Source organism: Pelodiscus sinensis, chromosome 1, assembly GCF_049634645.1.
Source record: "Pelodiscus sinensis isolate JC-2024 chromosome 1, ASM4963464v1, whole genome shotgun sequence".
Taxonomy (NCBI): Eukaryota; Metazoa; Chordata; order Testudines; family Trionychidae; genus Pelodiscus; species Pelodiscus sinensis.
In genome coordinates this window covers 23,690,493-23,709,633 of record NC_134711.1, presented here as the reverse complement: position 1 = coordinate 23,709,633, position 19,141 = coordinate 23,690,493, and the positions used below count along the sequence as shown (strand labels likewise).

At 40.9% G+C, this 19,141-nt stretch overlaps 1 protein-coding gene across 2 annotated transcripts in view; it reads left to right on the top strand.

The window, feature by feature from the left end:
- Positions 1–19,141, top strand: part of RELN (reelin) — a 491,382-nt gene that overhangs the window by 421,724 nt on the left and 50,517 nt on the right. For both annotated transcript variants that reach the window (XM_006137543.3, XM_075926876.1), the window contains 5 exons: positions 3,101–3,359; positions 8,469–8,718; positions 11,063–11,231; positions 16,160–16,300; positions 17,799–17,976. In XM_006137543.3, coding sequence (XP_006137605.2) covers positions 3,101–3,359; positions 8,469–8,718; positions 11,063–11,231; positions 16,160–16,300; positions 17,799–17,976 — 997 coding nt within the window. The remainder of the gene's footprint in view (positions 1–3,100; positions 3,360–8,468; positions 8,719–11,062; positions 11,232–16,159; positions 16,301–17,798; positions 17,977–19,141) is intronic.

The window sequence follows — 19,141 nt, the reverse complement described above, 5'->3', positions numbered from 1 at the left end:
TGAAATTCTATTGATCAAAACAGTGGCAGATGGAGGATGATGATGTGGATGAATGAATATAAAATATTATAGGATCATAACTAATTCAGTCCTTGACCATTCTTTGTGTATTACAACAATACACATAGCTGTTGCAACTGTTCAAGCATCACTGTGATACCTCTTGGTGTTGCATCTTAATACCAGAATGTGGTTTGCAGGCAGAAATAAATATTTCTTTTCAAAGCTATTGTGTGGCATGGAAGAAAGGAAAGTTAAAATTTACTCTGCTGTAAAAATATCACAAGCATGTCTTGTTACCATGATGATAATAATTTTGAAAGATGTTTTAATAGATATTAAAAATACAAACAGAAAAGAATTACAGGCTGTTTTCAGGAGAGATTTCAACAGAGACAAGGTCATTTGCTTTTTTTTCCCTTTTAATTACTTTTTAAGTATCAAAGATGAGAATGTCAAAGTACAAAGACCTGTCAGCAGTAAATACAATGCATTATAGTTGATATGTTGAGATATATAGTCTTCGGTGCTTTTTAAAAGCACTAACAGTATGTTTCTTTGGAATACAGAGCATGATATGATCTATAGTGAAAGGATTATATATGGTAACCAATGGAACTGACAGCATGGATGAGCATTTGAATTAATCAACTCATTTGTTTTTTATTTTGTAGAAACTTTCCTTTCTCCATAACTATCCTCAGAAACTTTTCTTCCCATCAAATTCACCTGCAGAATAAAACAAAACAAGATCTCTGATATAGGACAAATCTTGTTACACAGTGTTGTGTTGTATATTATGAGGCATGCAATACTAATGTAACAGTACTTAGTACTGTTATAGCATTTTAGATTTTCCATTGCACTGTACAAACATTAATTAAGACTCACAACTCTTAGGTAAGTAGATAGGTAGGTAAATAAATATCATAATATCCATTTTTCTCCAGCTCTCCAAGAATATACTACTTCTACTCTTTAGCCATCAGCCAAAAAGGATTCCCTTATTTTGTACAAATCTCCTGTCTCTTTGGAACAGGCCATTAGAAAGTGTGTGAAATACTGCACCCATCAAGGTCAACTGGAGTTTTGTTTAGGGGCAAAGAGGCCAGGATATTTAAAGTAGTGTGACCTTAGACTAAATTTTCATTTCTAATTAAATGGACAAAAGCATCCCTTTTCATTAGCTCAAAAGTTAAATATTTTTTGTTTGTTTTCACTTCCCTTTTTCTCTTATAAAACAACAAATAGTTCTGCAGAACCCTAGAGACTAACAAAAAATGTAGATGGTAGCATGAACTTTTGTTGGCACAACCTACTTCTTCAGATGAATGGAGTAAGGGATTCAGGGTACAAATAAATATTATAATAACATTATAATAATATAATAATAACATAAAGTGCCAGCAATGCCCCTCTGCCATGTATATTGGCCAAACTGGACAGTTTCTACAACAAAGGATTAATAGACACAAATCAGATATTCTAACTAGTAACACACAGAAATCTGTTGGGGTATGTCTACACTACCCCGCTAGTTCGAACTAGCGGGGTAATGTATGCATACCGCACTTGCTAATGAAGCCCGGGATTTGAATTTCCCGGGCTTCATTAGCATAAGCGGGGAGCCGCCATTTTTAAATCCCCGCTGCTTCGAACCCCGTGTAGCGCGGCTACACGGGGCTCGAACTAGGTAGTTTGGACTAGGGTGCCTATTCCGAACTACCGGTACACCTCGTTTCACGAGGAGTAACGGTAGTTCGGAATAGGACCCTAGTCCGAACTACCTAGTTCGAGCCCCGTGTAGCCGCGCTACACGGGGTTCGAAGCAGCGGGGATTTAAAAATGGTGGCTCCCCGCTTATGCTAATGAAGCCCGGGAAATTCAAATCCCGGGCTTCATTAGCAAGTGCGGTATGCATACATTACCCCGCTAGTTCGAACTAGCGGGGTAGTGTAGACATACCCTTGGAGAACATTTTAACTTGCCCATCACTCACTAATGGATCTAAAAGTGACTATATTATTACAAAGCAATTTAAAAAAAACCAGCTGGAGAGAGAAGTTGCAGAACTTGGTTTCATTTACAAGTCTGACACCTATAATCAAGGTTTGAACGAAGACTTGACCTGAATGGGCTGCTATATTCCACACCCTAATGACATAAGTTGCTAAGCACCAAGTACTTACAGACCAGTCTATTAGCCTCATTTAGCACGGACACGCTAACTGACAATATTTTTTTCCTGTTTTTAACTTCTCTTTCCCTTCCCATCCCATCTCTTTCTCTGCTATTTATTTGTACCCTGGACTCTTTACTCCATTCATGTGAAGAAGTGGGCTGTGCCCACGAAAGCTTATGATACCATCTACATTTTTTGTTAGCCTTTAAGGTGCTGCAGAACTATTTGTTGGTTTCTTTAAGGTTTTTTTTTCAGTTACAGACTAACAGGGCTACCCCTCTGACCCTTTTTCTCTGTTTTTCTCAAAATAACAAGGCTGTTTTTTGCAAACAAAAAATTTCAGCTCACCCTAGGAGGTTACTGATTCAGTGAATTTATTTTTGCTGTAGAACAAAGTCATAAAAAAATCATGATTTCTCCCTAGGGCAGTGTGTTGCTATTTTGACTGTTAAATTCTATGCTCACAGGCTAAAATTTTACTCAGTCGTATATGCTGATATTTGCAAAAATATCAATTTTGGACACAAATGCTTGAGGCATACATGAATAGCTTTATTCAGCTGTCTATACCTAGTATCTCTCCACACACAAACCAAATGTATTACCACCACTACTGGTTGCTTTAGTTTCTATGGCCTGTAGCAAAACAGACTCAAGATCTCTCCTAAAGTGGAATCTTCTTTCTACCAAGAATCCACTGGGCTAGAAAAGAAACAAGAATGTGACCATTTGGAGATTCTGGCAGATATTTTTATATCTACAGACACTGTCTGTATATTTAGACTATTTATTAAATATTATCCCCTACAACAAAATACAAAATGGACGTGGACAAGCTCTGAATCCCCTATAGTCTTTAGATGATTATACAGGTTTTTCTGTGAAGAAATGCTTTCTAATAATTGTTATCCATGTTAGATTTGTGCAGTTCTTCATGAGACTGGGATGTGGCAAGGGGGTTCCAGACCCCAGAAGTCAGCCTGTGCTTTTGCAGTATTCACTCAATGGGGGCCTCACATGGAGCCTACTCCAGGAATTCCTCTTCAGTAATTCAAGCAACATAGGCCGATACATTGCTCTGGAAATTCCATTGAAGGCCCGTTCGAGCTCCACTCGTCTCCGCTGGTGGCAACCATCTGAGAATGGGCATTTTTACAGCCCCTGGGTAATTGATCAGGTAATCAATCTTTTGTACTTCATAGTATTACCTCACATTGTCTAGGCAGGAATACTTCAGAAAGTGTTCTAGGGGTCATAGTGGACCACAAGCTAAGTATGAATCAACAGTGTGACACTGTCGAAGGTACCTCCTGTCGAAGGTAGGGGCCCAGGCAGGGACAGGGGCATCCTGGAGGTGAATGCCTGGCTGCGAGGATGGTGTCGCCAGGAGGGCTTTGGCTTCCTCGACCATGAGGTGCTAGTCCAGGAAGGACTGCTAAGCAGGGATGGTGTCCACCTTTCGAGGAGGGGGAAGGCCCTATTTGGACACAGAATGGCTAACCTAGTGAGGAGGGCTTTAAACTAGGTTCGACGGGGACATGTGAGCAAAGCCCACAGGTAAGTGGAGAACATGGAGACCTGGGAGATGGGTCAGAAATGGGAGGGAGCGTGGGCTACAATGGCAGAGAGAAAGGAGGGTCAGGGCAAAACTGGGAGGCGAGGTCAAATCAGGGTCTTAGATGCCTATATAGAAATGCAAGAAGTATGGGAAATAAGCAGGAAGAACTGGAAGTGCTAATAAATAAGTACAATTATGACATTGTTGGCATCACAGGAACTTGGTGGGATAATACACATGATTGGAATGTTTGTATAGAAGGGTACAGCTTGCTCAGGAAGGACAGACGGGGAAAAAAGGGAGGAGGTGTTGCCTTATACATTAAAAATGAACAAACTTGGAGTGAGGTGGAGGTGGGCATAGGAGACAGAAATGATGAGAGTCTCTGGGTTAGGCTAAAAGGGATTAAAAACAAAGGTGATGTCATGCTAGGAGTCTACTACAGGCCACCTACCCAGGTGGACGAAGTGGATGAGGCTTTTTTTAAACAACTAACAAAATCATCCAAAGCCCAAGATTTGGTGGTGATGAGGGACTTCAACTATCCAGATATATGTTGGGAAAATAACACTGCAGGGCACAGACTATTCAATAAGTTCTTGGACTGCATTGGAGACAACTTTTTATTTCAGAAGGTTGAAATAGCTACCAGGGAGAAAGCTGTTCTAGATTTGATCCTAACAAAAAGGGAGGAACTGGTTGAGAATTTGAAAGTGGAAGGCAGGTTGGGTGAAAGTGATCATGAAATCATAGAGTTCACAATTCTAAGGAAAGGTAGAAGGGAGAACAGCAAAACAGAGACAATGGATTACAGGAAGGCAGATTTTGGTAAGCTCAGAGAGTTGATAGGTAAGGTCCCATGGGAACTGATACTGAGAGGAAAAACAATTGAGGAGAGTTGACAGTTTTTCAAAGGGACATTGTTAATGGCCCAAAAGCAAGCTATTCCGATGTGTTGAAAAGATAGAAAATATGGCAAAAGACCGCCATGGCTTAACCACGAGATCTTGAATGATCTAAAAATAAAAAAGGAGTCATATAAAAAATGAAATGTAGGACAAATTACAAAGGATGAATATAGGCAAACAGCACAGGAATGCAGGCGCAAGATTAGAAAGGCAAAGACACAAAATGAGCTCAAACTAGCTATGGGAATAAAGGGAAACAGGATGACGTTTTATAAATACATTAGAAGCAAGAGGAAGACCAAGGAGAGGGTAGGCCCACTGGTCAGTGAGGAGGAAGAAACAGTAACAGGAAACTTGGAAATGGCAGAGATGCTCAATGACTTCTTTGTTTCAGTCTTTACCGAGAAGTCTGTAGGAATGCCTAACATAGTTAATGCCAGTGGAAAGGGGGTAATTTTAGAAGGTAAAATAAAAAAGAACAAGTTAAAAATCACCTAGAAAAGTTAGATGCCTGCAAGTCACCAGGGCCTGATGAAATGCATCCTAGAATACTCAAGAAGCTGATAAAGGAGGTATCTGAGCCTCTAGCTATCATCTTTGGAAAATCATGGGAGACAGGAGAGATTCCAGAGGACTGGAAAAGGGCAAATATAGTGCCCATCTATTAAAAGGGAAATAAGAACAACCCAGAAAACTACAGACCAGTTAGTTTAACTTCTGTGCTAGGGAAGTTTACGGAGCAAGTAATTAAAGAAATCATCTGTAAACACTTGGAAAGTGGCAAGGTGATAGGGAACAGCCAGCATGGATTTGTAAAGAACACATCATGTCAAACCAATCTGATAGCTTCCTTTAATAGGATAACGAGTCTTGTGGATAAGGGAGAAGCAGTAGATGTGGTATACCTAGACTTTAGTAAGGAGTTTGAGACGGTCTTGCATGATATTCATATCAATAAACTAGGTAAATACAACTTAGATGGGGCTACTATAAGGTGGGTGCATAACTGGCTGGATAACTGTACTCAGAGAGTAGTTATTAATGGTTCACAATCCTACTGGAAAGGCATAACAAGTGGGATTCCGCAGGGGTCTGTTTTGGGACGGGTTCTCTTCAATATCTTCATCAACGATTTAGATATTGGTATAGAAAGTACACTTATTAAGTTTGCAGATGATACCAAGCTGGGAGGGGTTGTGACTAATCTGGAGGATAGAGTCATAATTCAAAATGACCTGGACAAATTGGAGAAATGGTCTGAGGTAAATAGGATGAAGCTTAATAAAGACAAATGCAAAGTGCTCCACTTAGGAAGGAACAATCAGTTTCACACATACAGAACGGGAAGTGACAGTCTGGGAAGGAGTACGGCAGAAAGGGATCTAGGGGTTATAGTGGACCACAAGTTAAATATGAGTCAGCAGTGTGGTGCTGTTGCAAAGAAAGTAAATATGATTCTGGGATGTATTAACAGGTGTGTTGTGAGCAAGACACGAGAAGTCATTCTTCCGCTCTACTCTGTGCTGGTTAGACCTCAATTGGAGTATTGTGTCCAGTTCTGGGCACCGCATTTCAAGAAAGATGTGGAAAAATTGGAGAGGGTCCACAGAAGAGCAGTGAGAATGATTAAAGGTCTAGAGAACATGACCTATGAGGGAAGGCTGAAGGAATTGGGTTTGTTTAGTTTAGAAAAGAGAAGATTGAGGGGGGACATGATAGTAGTTTTCACATATCTAAAAGGGTGTCATAAGGAGGAGGGAAAAAACTTGTTCATCTTGGCCTCTGAGGATAGAACAAGAAGCAATGGGCTTAAACTGCAGCAAGGGAGGTTTAGGTTGGACATTAGGAAAAGGTTCCTAACTGTCTGAGTAGTCAAACACTGGAATAAATTGCCCAGGGAGGTTGTGGAATCTCCATCTGTGGAGATATTTAAGAGCAGGTTAAATAAATGTCTATCAGGGATGGTCTAGACAGTATTTGCTCCTGCCATGAGGGCAGGGGGCTGGACTTGATGACCTCTCGAGGTCCCTTCCAGTCCTAGTATTCTATGATTCTATGATTCTATTAAAAAGCAAACATGATTCTGGGCTGCATTAACAGGTGTGTTGTGAGCAAGACACAAGAAGTCATTCTTCAGCTCTACTCTGCTCTGATTAGGCCTCAGTTTGAGTATTGTGTCCAGTATTGGGCACTGCATTTCAAGAAAGATATGGAGAAATTGGAGAAGGTCCAGAGAAGAGCATCATGAATAATTAAAGGTCTACTTCCATAAGGAGTAACGGTAGTTCGAATTAGAAAGCCTAATTCGAACTACCTACTCTATCCCACGTGTAGCCGCGGGCACGGAGTCCGCACTAACGGGGATTTAAAAATGGCGGCGCCTGGCAAGATGCAAATGAAGCCCGGGATATTTAAATCCCGGGCTTCATTTGCAACTTCGAATGACTACATTAGCCACTCTAGTTCGAACTAGGGTGGTAGTGTAGACATACACTGACAGTCTTAGGAAGCTTTAGGAAAAGGATAGTAAGATTGAAAATATAATGCCACTGTACAAATCCATGGTAGACCCATATCTTGAATACACCATGCAATTCTGGTTGCCCCATCTCTAAAAAACGCATTAGAATTGTAAAAGGCACAGATAAGGACAACAAATATGATTAAAGTTTTGAAATAGCTTCTGTACAAGGAGAGATAAAGAAGATTGCGAGTTTTCAACTTGGAAAAGATACTATTAAAAGGGGATATGTTCTTAGAGGTCTATAAAATCATGGTTGGTTTGGAGAAAGTGAATAAGGAAGTGTTATTTACTCCTGCACATAACACAAGAACTAGGGGTCACCAAGAAAATTAATAGGCAGCAGGTCTAAAACAAACAGAAGGAAATACTTCTTCAGATTCAACCTGTGAAACCTGTTACCAGTGGATATTGTGAAGGTCAAAACTACAGGCTGTACCTCCTTTAACAGGGACTCTCTCGTCCGGCAATGTCCATGGTCCAGCAGGACCATAGATGCTCCTGGATCACAGAGTCTAGGTATAAGGAGGTCAGGCCACAGGGCAGAAGCAGGGAGCGTGATTCAGCCAGGAGTCCCATGTTGAGGGAGGGGCGGGCAGCACAGCAGGAAGTTCTGGCCCCTGCTGCTGGGTGGTAGCGGGGACCAGAAGTGAATGCAGAGCCACAGAGTCCCAGCAGCCAGGGCATCTGCAAAGTCTCAGCAGCCGCGAAGCCCCAGCAGCCCCGGCAGCCACGGAGCCTTGGCCCCAGCAACCATGGAGCTCCAGCCTGGAGAGCCACATCCAGGCAGGCATCAGTGGGGCTCAGCTGGAGTCCTAGCCAGGGGAAGCATGGGCCATGTTGGGAAGGATCTCCCCTCGGTCAGCAAATCCCCTTGTTCAGGACGAATTAGGACCTGAGGGTGCCGAACAAGGGAAATACAACCTATGTAACTGGGTTCAAGAAAGAATTAGATACATTCCTGGAGAATAAGTCTATGAATGGCAATTAGATGGTCAAGTATGCAACACTTTGTTCTAGGCATCTCAAGCCTCTGATCACCAGAAGCAGGGAGTGGATGACAGGAGATGGATCACTCAGTGATGCCTGTTTGGTTCATTCCCTCTAAAGCACTTGGCATCGGCCATGGTCAGAAGACAGGAGGATACTGCACTAGATAGACTTTTGATCTGACCCACCATGGCTGTTCTTATATTCCATCTCCAGGATTCTGTGAAATTCCTGTGAGTCTGGAAAAACTTCTGAAATTTTTATTTTCTTTACATAAAATAAACTCCTCTTTTTGTGTGTGTCTTTCAGATTCTTATTGGTGGAAATATTTCTGGTAACACAGTCCTGGAAGATGATTTTACTACACTGGATAGCAGGAAGTGGCTGCTCCATCCAGGTGGAACAAAGATGCCAGTTTGTGGTTCAACTGGGGATGCACTGGTTTTTATTGAGAAAGCTAGCACCCGTTATGTTGTAACCACTGACATTGTGGTTAACGAGGATTCTTTCATACAAATAGACTTTGCAGCATCTTGCTCTGTCACTGACTCCTGTTATGGTGAGGTCTTCTTCATAAATCATGTACTTTCTGTTCTGCTTGTACATAGGAAAGTATTGCTACCTATTCTCCATTTCAGCTATCTACTGTACTGTACTGAAGACTCAGGAACAAAACAGGATAAATAGTTTGTTTCTATCAGGAAATTGCAATTTTGGCATTTATTACCTGAAGGCTGAGAAAAAACAAAAGGTTTAGAATGTGTATGAATGTACGCACTGAGGTTTTTTTACCTTGTGTGCTCTACCAGCATTTTAAGAGTAATTTATAAGAATAATAATTCTTTCCATTTAATTCGCTGAGACAGATTAATAGATCCCAAATGTAGATGCAATCTAATAATTTGGCACATCCATGCCTTGTGGTTACATTGCTCTTAACTCTAGATAATACATGTCCAATGCCAAATAGTTTGTTTCCAGCATAAATCTCTTTTTTTGTAGCTTCACATCCTCCACAACTGCACAAAATATAGTGCTTAAAACTGATGTTTTATGCAAATTCAGAGAACAAATTTGTAATTCTGATCTCACTTTGCACCAATGTAAATCAGGAATAGTTTACACTGATATAAACCTAATGTAAATTATATCATAATCAGGCACAAAGGGTTTTCTGTTTCCATTGTTTACATGATATCCTGAAAAATTTTTAGAACTTTTATACCTATAAAATTCCATGCAGTGAATGTGGTAGGGGGTCCGATGGAGAAAACAGTGTGACTAATTAAAAGCATGTCATAATGTATATAAAGAACAAAGAATTGACATTTCATACATTTTGTGTGCTTGACTTTGCAATCTGCGTAACATTTTAATGTAGTTTTTTAAGGTAATATATAAAATTTCATTGAGCTTCTGGCAATTCCTTTGGGATTCTGCATAAAAATGGAAATTGAGTTTGCAGTAAATCCCTAAAGTAGATTAGCTGATTTTTTTAAATTCTGAAATCTATGGAAGTAGCCAAGATATCTAACCCTGTAAATTAGTTACTGCCCAGTGTATAATAATTTCTTTCCATTTGGCATTAAAGCCACTACAGCATCATTTAGGTCATTCCTGCTAAAAGTAAAAGTGTTTTGATACTTAGTTATATGTTGGCAGGCAAGAATTTCCTTTGGGTTTTGCCCTTAACATTGTTTTAACTGAATATCCAATTAGGCAGGACACTAACTAATCAAGTGCTTCCAGTCCTAATGCATTTTGATGTTAAAAACTACTAAGACATTGAGTGGGACAGATTATGTGATTGAGGGTTATTCAGCAAAATTAATGGTACCAGAATCAAAGAAGATGAGCAGAATTACCACCAATGTAACTGTAAGGACCAATAACTCTGTGTTCCATATAGCCAGAATGCCTGACATCTGGAACATTTGTTTTAAGTTTATGTTCTGTGCTTGTTGTTACTTAAACATTTTTGCAACCATTGTGAGGAAATAAATTGATGTTATCTTTAACCAGTTTGATCACCCATTATTTTTATTATGAAAGTTGATAAGCAATAGATTTAATATAACTTCAAATGTTTATTTTTGCTGCAATTTAATATGGCTCAGTAATGAAATACATACATGAAAACAAGATTTCTAAGTGAAAAGCTAAACTGAAAAGAATTTTATGCAGGATATTCTAATGAAGTGACTAGTGTGGAAATGCTTGACTGCCATCTACTGGGTAGAAACAGAACTTCTCAACTGTGATTCATAGGTCCTGTAGTGTTAGCAGCTAATAAAGAACAGGACTACGTAGCACTTTAAAGACTAACAAGATGGTTTATTAGGTGATGAGCTTTCGTGGGCCAGACCCACTTCCTCAGATAAAATAGTGGAAGAAAATTGTCACAACCATATATACCAAAGGATACAATTAAAAAAAAATGAACACATATGAAAAGGACAAATCAAATCAGCTAATAAAGGTTCTTCTTTAACTCAAAAGTAAGTCTGTGATTTTGGTGCCAGATAATCTGGAAACAGAGCCATCCTTACCCATTTACAGAATATGCAGTTGTGTAGGGCACCCAAATATTTAGGACACCACTGACTCTGAATGTCCACCCACCTGCCTCTTCTGATCCCTATTTTGAGGCTCTGCTTCTTTGGGGAGAATCTAGTTAACTTAAAAGAGGGTGCATGGGGCACCTACTTAATAGTACTGCATATGGCCCCATAAATCCTCAGGACTTTCTGGAAACTTCCCTTGCTGCAACTGTATACTTCTGAGTTGTCAATATACTTATAGAGACAACAATAAGTTATTCTATGGTCATCAGTTTGGTACAATATATTCACTTAAGCATACAAGTTTCAGTATTAGCTAATGTATTGTCTTTCTATCTTTAGCTATTGAACTGGAATATTCAGTGGATCTCGGATTGACTTGGCACCCAATACTGAGAGATTGTCTGCCCACTAATGTAGAATGCAACAAGTATCATCTTCAAAGGATTCTGGTATCAGACACATTCAACAAATGGACCAGGATTACTTTGCCCCTGCCTCCCTATACTAGGTAGATACATTTGGCATAGGCAATATCTTAGTGCACCAATATCTAACAAAATGTAATATAATCTTGAATTAAAATGTCTTGCCATTTTTGTGCTCATTGTGTGTACAGTACAGAAGTTATACAGATGATCAAATGAAAAAGCCATTATGCTCTCTGAATATGAAATACAGAATTATGTGCTTTTACCAGTTATTAAGAAATGGGGGGGCTAGGTTTTTTGCTTAGATTATTTTAAATAGCTGTGATAATGGGAGCAGACAGAAGGCAATTGACTCTGACACATCTATCCTCTCTATAGTGTCCATCTATTTGTCCATTTAGTGCAAGCATAGCAGAAATCCAACTTGAGATAGTAGTATGCAGATATGAAGAAAAATGTTCTCATGGGAACACACCCTTAGTTACACCCAGGGGTTACTCTCGCCTATCTCCACCCCCATCCTACTCCCTGCAGGCCTGTACACCCCGTATCAGCCAGTGTTGAGGGTGAGGTGGAAACCTGGCCATAACTTCTCCCCATCCTCTCTGGGGTGTCTTGTGCCCCAGTGGATGCTAGTCTGAAGTATTTTCTATGCTCTGGAAAGCACAGAGAATGCACTTATGCCCAGTTTGAAGGATGCAGGAGACTAATTGTTCCCCTCAGTGCACCCAGTGGGCAAATAGGCATACTGTGATCTTTTGTAGATTAAATATACCCAAGAGCCTCTCCCAGATTTGGTAAGAATTGCAGTGTTATGGTGCCCTCATTACATGCTGACTGGTTTCAGAGGTTGTTGGTTAATTCTATTGTCTAAATCCCCACCTGCTTCCTGTACTTGCTATTATTGGCTATAAGTATGTGTTTTTAAGTAACATTTTGATGCTTCTTGTTTTTCTGTTGTACTTGTCATTTCTGATTCTGCTTTCATATATTGTTCATTGTTTTAAGAGACTCCCATTATCACCTTCACTTCCTTTTAGTACATTCTTTTTTTAAAAAAAACTTGTTTTTCACTTTGGGGTTGAATTTTCTTTGTGTGAAAAGAGGTTTTGTTCTGATAATGCTAGAGACTGAAGCTCTCTATCTGTTCAAAGAAAAGGAACAGTGAGGCAGTATCACCACAAGCTTCCCCACAATGCCCTGCCAATATGCCTCAACTTTGACCTGAGAGACTCAACTAAAAACAAGAGGATAGTTTAGGACTCTGATTTTATTCCATTTTTAGTTTGTCTGACAGGATTACCATTAAAGTTTCCAATTAGGGCCATTTATGGGTTTTTTCATGTAGACCCCTGTTTAATTGGAATTATATAGAGGCTGTGTCTAGACTGGCAAGTTTTTCCGCAAAATCATCTGCTTTTGTGGAAAAACTTGCCAGCTGTCTACACTGGCCGCTTGAATTTCCGGAAAAGCACTGACGATCTCATGTAAGATTGTCATTGCTTTTCCGGAAATACTATGCTGCTCCCGTTCGGGCAAAAGTCTTTTTCCGAAAGACTTTTGTGCAAAAGGGCCAGTGTAGACAGCACAGTACTGTTTTCCGCAAAAAAGCCCCGATCGCGAAAATGGCGACCAGGGCTTTTTTGTGGAAAAACGCGTCTAGATTGGCCACGGACACTTTTCCACAAAAAGTGCTTTTGCAGAAAAGCATCCTGCCACTCTAGACGCACTTTTCCGAAAATGCTTTTAACGGAAAAGTTTTCCGTTAAAAGCATTTTCGGAAAATCATGCCAGTGTAGTCGTAGCCAGAGTGTATACACTCATTCTCCATTCCTCTAATCTGGATTAGAACTAACAAACTAGTACACCACCAAGCGATGAAGCTTCCCAGCTGGACTAGAAGGCAGTGCAGCTGCCCGTGGGGCCAGGAGCCTGGGCTGCCTGCTGGTGGGGCCAGGAAACAGGAGTGGGGCTGTTGCCCAGGGTCGCAGCAAAGAACCCAGCAACCCCACTGCTGCCTGCGGAGCTGCTCAGTGAGGTTGGGAGGCAGTGGGGCTGCTGACCAAGGTTGAAGCCCAAGTGGTGCTGTCACCCAGTGGTACAGCTGGACCCCATCAGGGGCTGGAAGCCTGGCACTGAGGCTGTGTGTGCCAGCGGTGGGGATGCCACAATGGAGCCAGGAGTCCTGAATGTGGAGGGGCTGGTGGCAGGGGAAAGACAGCTGGCAACAAGGCCATGCCAGGGGGATCTCAGAAATGACCTTCCCTGGTCAGGCAAAATCTCTCTTCTGGGACTGGTCAGGTCCCAAAAGTGTCAGACCAATGAGGTCCAACCTGTCCTGAAAAACTCCATATTCCATTTATTAACTATCTGAGGCATACAATCCTTTTAAGTATATTCATAAGGCAGTATTGTTTGTATATCTCACTGATAGCCTTTTTTAGACTGGCTACCCTTTTCTATTGATGTACATACATTTTCTGCAAATCAATTGGCCACATTAAAAAAAGTTGTGAACTTCAAACATTTAACAAAAAATTGAGAAAGGGATTCTCTAGGGTTGAATCAAGATAATAGGTTCCATTGACATTCCAGCCCCATTTAACGAGGATCTGAAACAACCAGAAAAAATCCTAAAATTAATCTCTTGAACTAGCAACTAGGAATGAGGGAACCTGGTTTAAAGTACCCCTTAGGCTATGTCTACACAGCCTATAACATCAGTTATTCTGAAATAACATAGTCTGCATCTACACTACAAGCAGTTATTTTGACATAATGTCAAAATAATGTCAAGCTGGAGGACTTCTTACTCCGACTCCTGTAACCCTCATTTTATGAGGAGTAGTGGAAGTTGAAGGAAGAGTGCTCTTTCTTAGACTCCCTGCTGTGTAGACAGCACCAAAAGCCAAAATAAGCTATTCAACTTAAGCTACACAATTAGCATAGCACAAGTTGCGGAGCTTATTTTAGTTTTAGCCCTGATGTGTAGACATGCCCTTAGAGACTAACAAAAAATAAATATAGAATCATGAGTTTTCATGGGTAAAACCCACTAGAGTTTGGTAATGAAATAGACTTGATTTTCTGAAACTGTGGATGTGGATGATTTCAAGAGTCTGTTGATTATGATTTGTGACACCTTGATAACTCTACATTTAGTTCATCTTCAGCAATTTTCAGACTGATATTGATAAAAAGAGATGACTGGGGGGAGGCGGTATGATAGAGATCTATAAAATCAAGTCTGGTGTGGAGAAAATGAATGAAGAGTTATTTACTCCTTCCCATAACACAAGAATTAGGGATCACCAAATGAAATTAGTGGGCTTCAGGTTTAAATCACATAAAATTAAGTATTTCTTCACACAATGCAAAGTCAACCTGTGGAACTCCTTGCCAGAGGATGTTGTGAAGGCTCAAGACTATAACAGGGTTCAAAAAAGAGCTAGATAAATTCATGGAGAATAGGTCTATTCATGGAGGATAGGTCCATATGCAGGGCTGATGTTCCTAGCCTCTGTTTGCCAGAAGCTGGGAATGGGAAATAGTGTGGCTCACTTGATGATTATCTGGTCTGTTTATTCCATCTGTGGTATTAGACTCTGTCAGAAGACAGGGTACTGAGCTACATGGGCCTTTGGTCTGACCCAGCACGGTTGTTGTTAAGTTCTTAATTCAGAAACTCTAAAACAAAATTTGTTTACTTTTTTAAAATGGAAAATTATTAGCATTGTTGATAAATCTCTCACCAGTCTAAAAAATTACACCCAGTTCTCAGTACAATGACTTTAAAAAATCAGGATAAAACAGTTGTTTTATTTCTGCACAAAGCTTCTTCTGTTGTTTGCTGATAGGTGGTTTATTTTTGTACTCAAAGCAAAGAAACATGTAGTTTGATGTTGCCATCTAGTGCTTAAGTACAGCAAAACATATATTAAATCAAATTGGAAACCACACTGTTGAGAAGTCACACGAAATATCTATTATATTCAAATTATTTTCAAGCAAGCTGTGCCTACACTAATGATGAAATCCAAGCCCCAATAAAGTCAATGGCATAACTTCCATTGCTTTCAGTGGGGCTACGGTTTTCTTCTAGATGTGGATATAGATCCAGACTTCTCTCAAATTCAAGATTGTTTGTATTTGGCATTTTGGTTTGGACAGTTCAGATAATGCTGCTAAACCTACAACAGATAGTACCCCACTCCACCAGGAACTGGTTAATCTTTTCGTGTGAAATTCTTTGCATATCCTTCCTACCATGTCATACTTCCATTTGCATGCCTCCATTTTCTTCCACTTCTGCACTGAATTAAACACAAACTACTTGTCTTCATGTTTAAAGACCTTTGTGACCTATCTCTGCTGTACCTTTTATCTCTAAGATGCTCTCAATATTTTGATTCCCACTTTTATTCCACAAATGATGCCAGTCTTGACTGCCCATTTTAAACTTTTTAAGCTGGCATCTTCACACATTGTATCATGCTTCCCTTTATGTATGGGACAAGTTTCCTATAAACATCCTAAGACCCCTTAGTTATTCTTCTTAAGATCCCTCCTTAACACTCTCCTCTTCCATGATGCATACAAAAACCTGACAGTGACTAGGCAGTTGATGTCATGAAACCATTGCTCATTGTGATAACCTGTAACATTTCTTTGTTTCCTTGGGATTAACTCTCATTATCCTCCAGGCACAGCAGAGCAGCTTTGCAAGGGTGGGAAGAGAAACTGCATAGTGATCATTTGGCCTTGCACACAGAAGGCCCTCCTAAGTAGCCCTGAAATTCAGGGTATGTCTACACTTCATTCCTCTTTCGAGAGAGGAATGCAAATGCAGCTGAGCAAAATTGCAAATGAAGCGTGGATTTGAATTTCCTGTGCTTCATTATCATTTTTATAAATATGGCCCAAGTTTGGGTAAACATACACAGTTGCATTTCCTTTCAATCAAAATAGGGCTTAGCACAACTGAAAGTTTTTCTTTTCTTTCCCAAAGATCTCAGGCAACTCGTTTCCGCTGGCACCAGCCTGCCCCATTTGACAAGCAGCAAACATGGGCTATAGACAATGTGTACATTGGGGATGGCTGTATAGATATGTGCAGTGGCCATGGGAGGTGCACACAAGGGAACTGTGCGTAAGTATGGCTTTTTCCCTCCACTTGGTAGAGCTGTCGATTTTCATTTCCATTTTACTGTGTGGTTTCAAGAAAATTGCTTGGAAGAGGTATTATTTTAAAAGAAATTCAGAATGTCTTCTTTGAAACAAAAAGAGGCACCAGTATCACTTGGGCAATAAATTTCTCAGATAAGGGCTGTGTGGGCACATTGGAATGTGTGAGTGAATCCCCTCTGACTTCCTGATGGACAGATTTTCCTTTCAGATACATGCCCATGCTGATGACAATGTGGATTAGGACTGTATCAAGGAGCATTTAGACAAAAATGGTGCTAATCCTTCCCCCAGCTCTCTGGTGACCAAAGACACTGTACAAGTTGTGCTGTCCTCTAGGTTAATGTAATTTACTTCCCTCTTAACACTTAAATACATATATGGGCCATTCCTTGGGTGAAGCACAGCCCTCTCTGGGATGGTTTTCATCCTCAAGGATGCACAAGAGATCAGTCCCTGTTCTCTCCTGAATGCATGGACAAAGATTATCGCTGGCCCTTACATGGAGCTTTCACTCCAGTTCACTATGCCCCAGATCAGCCCAAGTGACTGACTGGATGTCGATATCTCTTCACCAGGCCAGTATACCACTACTTGAGCCTCAGAACTGGTGTAGGCTTGATGGCCTAATACTAAGCTATCTGGCGTCAGCTTCCAATGGAACCATGCAGTTTCTTCCCTAAAAACTCCTTGCGTGACAATCCACAACAAGCCCCACAGAGCTAGACCTGCAGCTACACAGCCTTCCAAAATTCTTCCCCCTGGCAGCAGAATTTCACCCAGTCTGCTGAATTTGGGACTCTTTTTCCAGTCACAAATGGTAGCAGAAATTGCCTTTAGCAGCATAATTTACTGTCCCTGTGTTCACTAGAAGGAAAATCCACTGAGCCAAGTACAACATAAACATTTTCTATATCTGTCTCTCTGCTTAGGGCACTGAAGAAACAAATCACAGTTCTCTGTTGCGATATGTTTGCATAATGGCAGGCCAGGTTTTTGTATTTGGCTACATTTGTGCCACACTGACTGAAAGATTTATTGTGGAAAGATGTTACAGGGTACCAAAAATCTAAACTTGTGAAACAAGATACAGTAAATATATCTGTCCACTATAAATCTGACTATAAGAAATTATATTTAGTTCTAGCACCAAAAGAATGTTAAACTTATTTGCTTAGGATTGGCATGTTATCTTGATTAGTTTTGTCACCAGTATGTCATTTCTTTGAATGATAAAGCTCAGTGTTAGAAGTAGCTTATGTACCTGATGTATTATCAGCTTGAATTAAAACGGTGCACACAGGTCTTTACACAAAGAGGCAGCAGTGTGACTCCTCCAAGCATGTGCCAGTAGGTGAGACAAATGGCCTTTTGCTCTCCTGGGCAGGAGTAAAATTATTTTTAAGTCTTGGTGTAGAAAATGTTTCCAAATGAGTTTACTCTGTGTTTGTTTTTCTTTTCAGCTGTGATCAACATTGGGGCGGACTCTATTGCGATGAGCCAGAGGCATCCCTTCCAACACAACTTAAAGACAATTTCAATCGAGCTCCATCTAATCAGAATTGGCTAATAGTAAACGGAGGGAAACTGAGCACAGTCTGTGGAGCTGTTGCATCTGGAATGGCTCTTCATTTCAGCGGGGTTGGTGTTTAACTCTGCGGTTATCTCTTGCCTGTTGGCTGTTCCAATATGACTGAGTTAGGAAAAATGAATAAATAAGTAGCCTAAAAAAGTATTAGGAATAAATGGAAAACATACATTTACTTCCTTGATGGCCTCAAGTTCTGATAGGCTCTGCATTGGTGTCTGCCAGCAACACTACAGTGAACTGGATACATCTCTTTCAGCCAGGGCTGGCCTTACCATGAGGCAAACTGAGGCAGCCGCCTCAGGTGCCAAACAGTGGGGAGGGCACCACTAGGACCCAGAGTGTAAAAAATTGTGTCTGCTGCTGGTGCATATGTATTCTCTTTGCTCTAGATGCACAGATATGGTGGAGTGCTGTGCTGGAGGAAGAAGGGCACAAGAGACATAACAGGCAGGCAAGAGAAAAGATGAGAGGGAATAACAGAAAGCAGCAGGAGCGTCAGGGAGAGAGAGGAGGAGGAGCCTTTTATGTACCTCTCTAGCACTCCCAGGAGCCTGGACTGATTAACACCAGCTTCTCAGGGAGCTTCCTGTTTCCTGCTGCTTCTGAACCCACTTGAGGAGAACAGGCAGTCAACTGAAGTAGTAGGGGCCATTAGGCCCGTAAGACACTGATATCTTCCCTCACTCAGGCCCTGCTACCAGCCTGCTCATTTGTCCCGTTCAATTGAGTGTTGAGAGCCACTATAGCTGGCACAGAACAGCAGTCATGAGTGAAAGAAGGAAACACCCCTCTGGGGCAGCATTCAGAAAAAGAAAGAAAGCAAAAGAAGCTTTTCTATCTAAGCAGGAAGGAGCTTTCCTGAGATACACAGACACAGATGTTCACGGTGAGCCTTCCGGCCCCAGTGAAGATGTGAGTGGTGAGGAGATACCTGATCTTCCAGTTAGTCAGAGTGCAGGTGACCTGGCAGCTACTGCAGCATCCATATCTCCATCTCAAATGGATGTTACCATGCACATTCCTGAAGAAAAGAAGAGTGTGGTGGAGGCACAAGAAACAGTTGCTGCTGAGTTTAGTTCCTTAAGTCTAGATGATCCAGGACTGTGGACCCACTTCGAGCAGTAGCTTGAGGGACTTCCTTGTACTGCATGGGCCACAGCAAGTGAAAAACGTCATGTTCCCCAAAGACAATGAAAATAGAAGTTTCCATCCAAC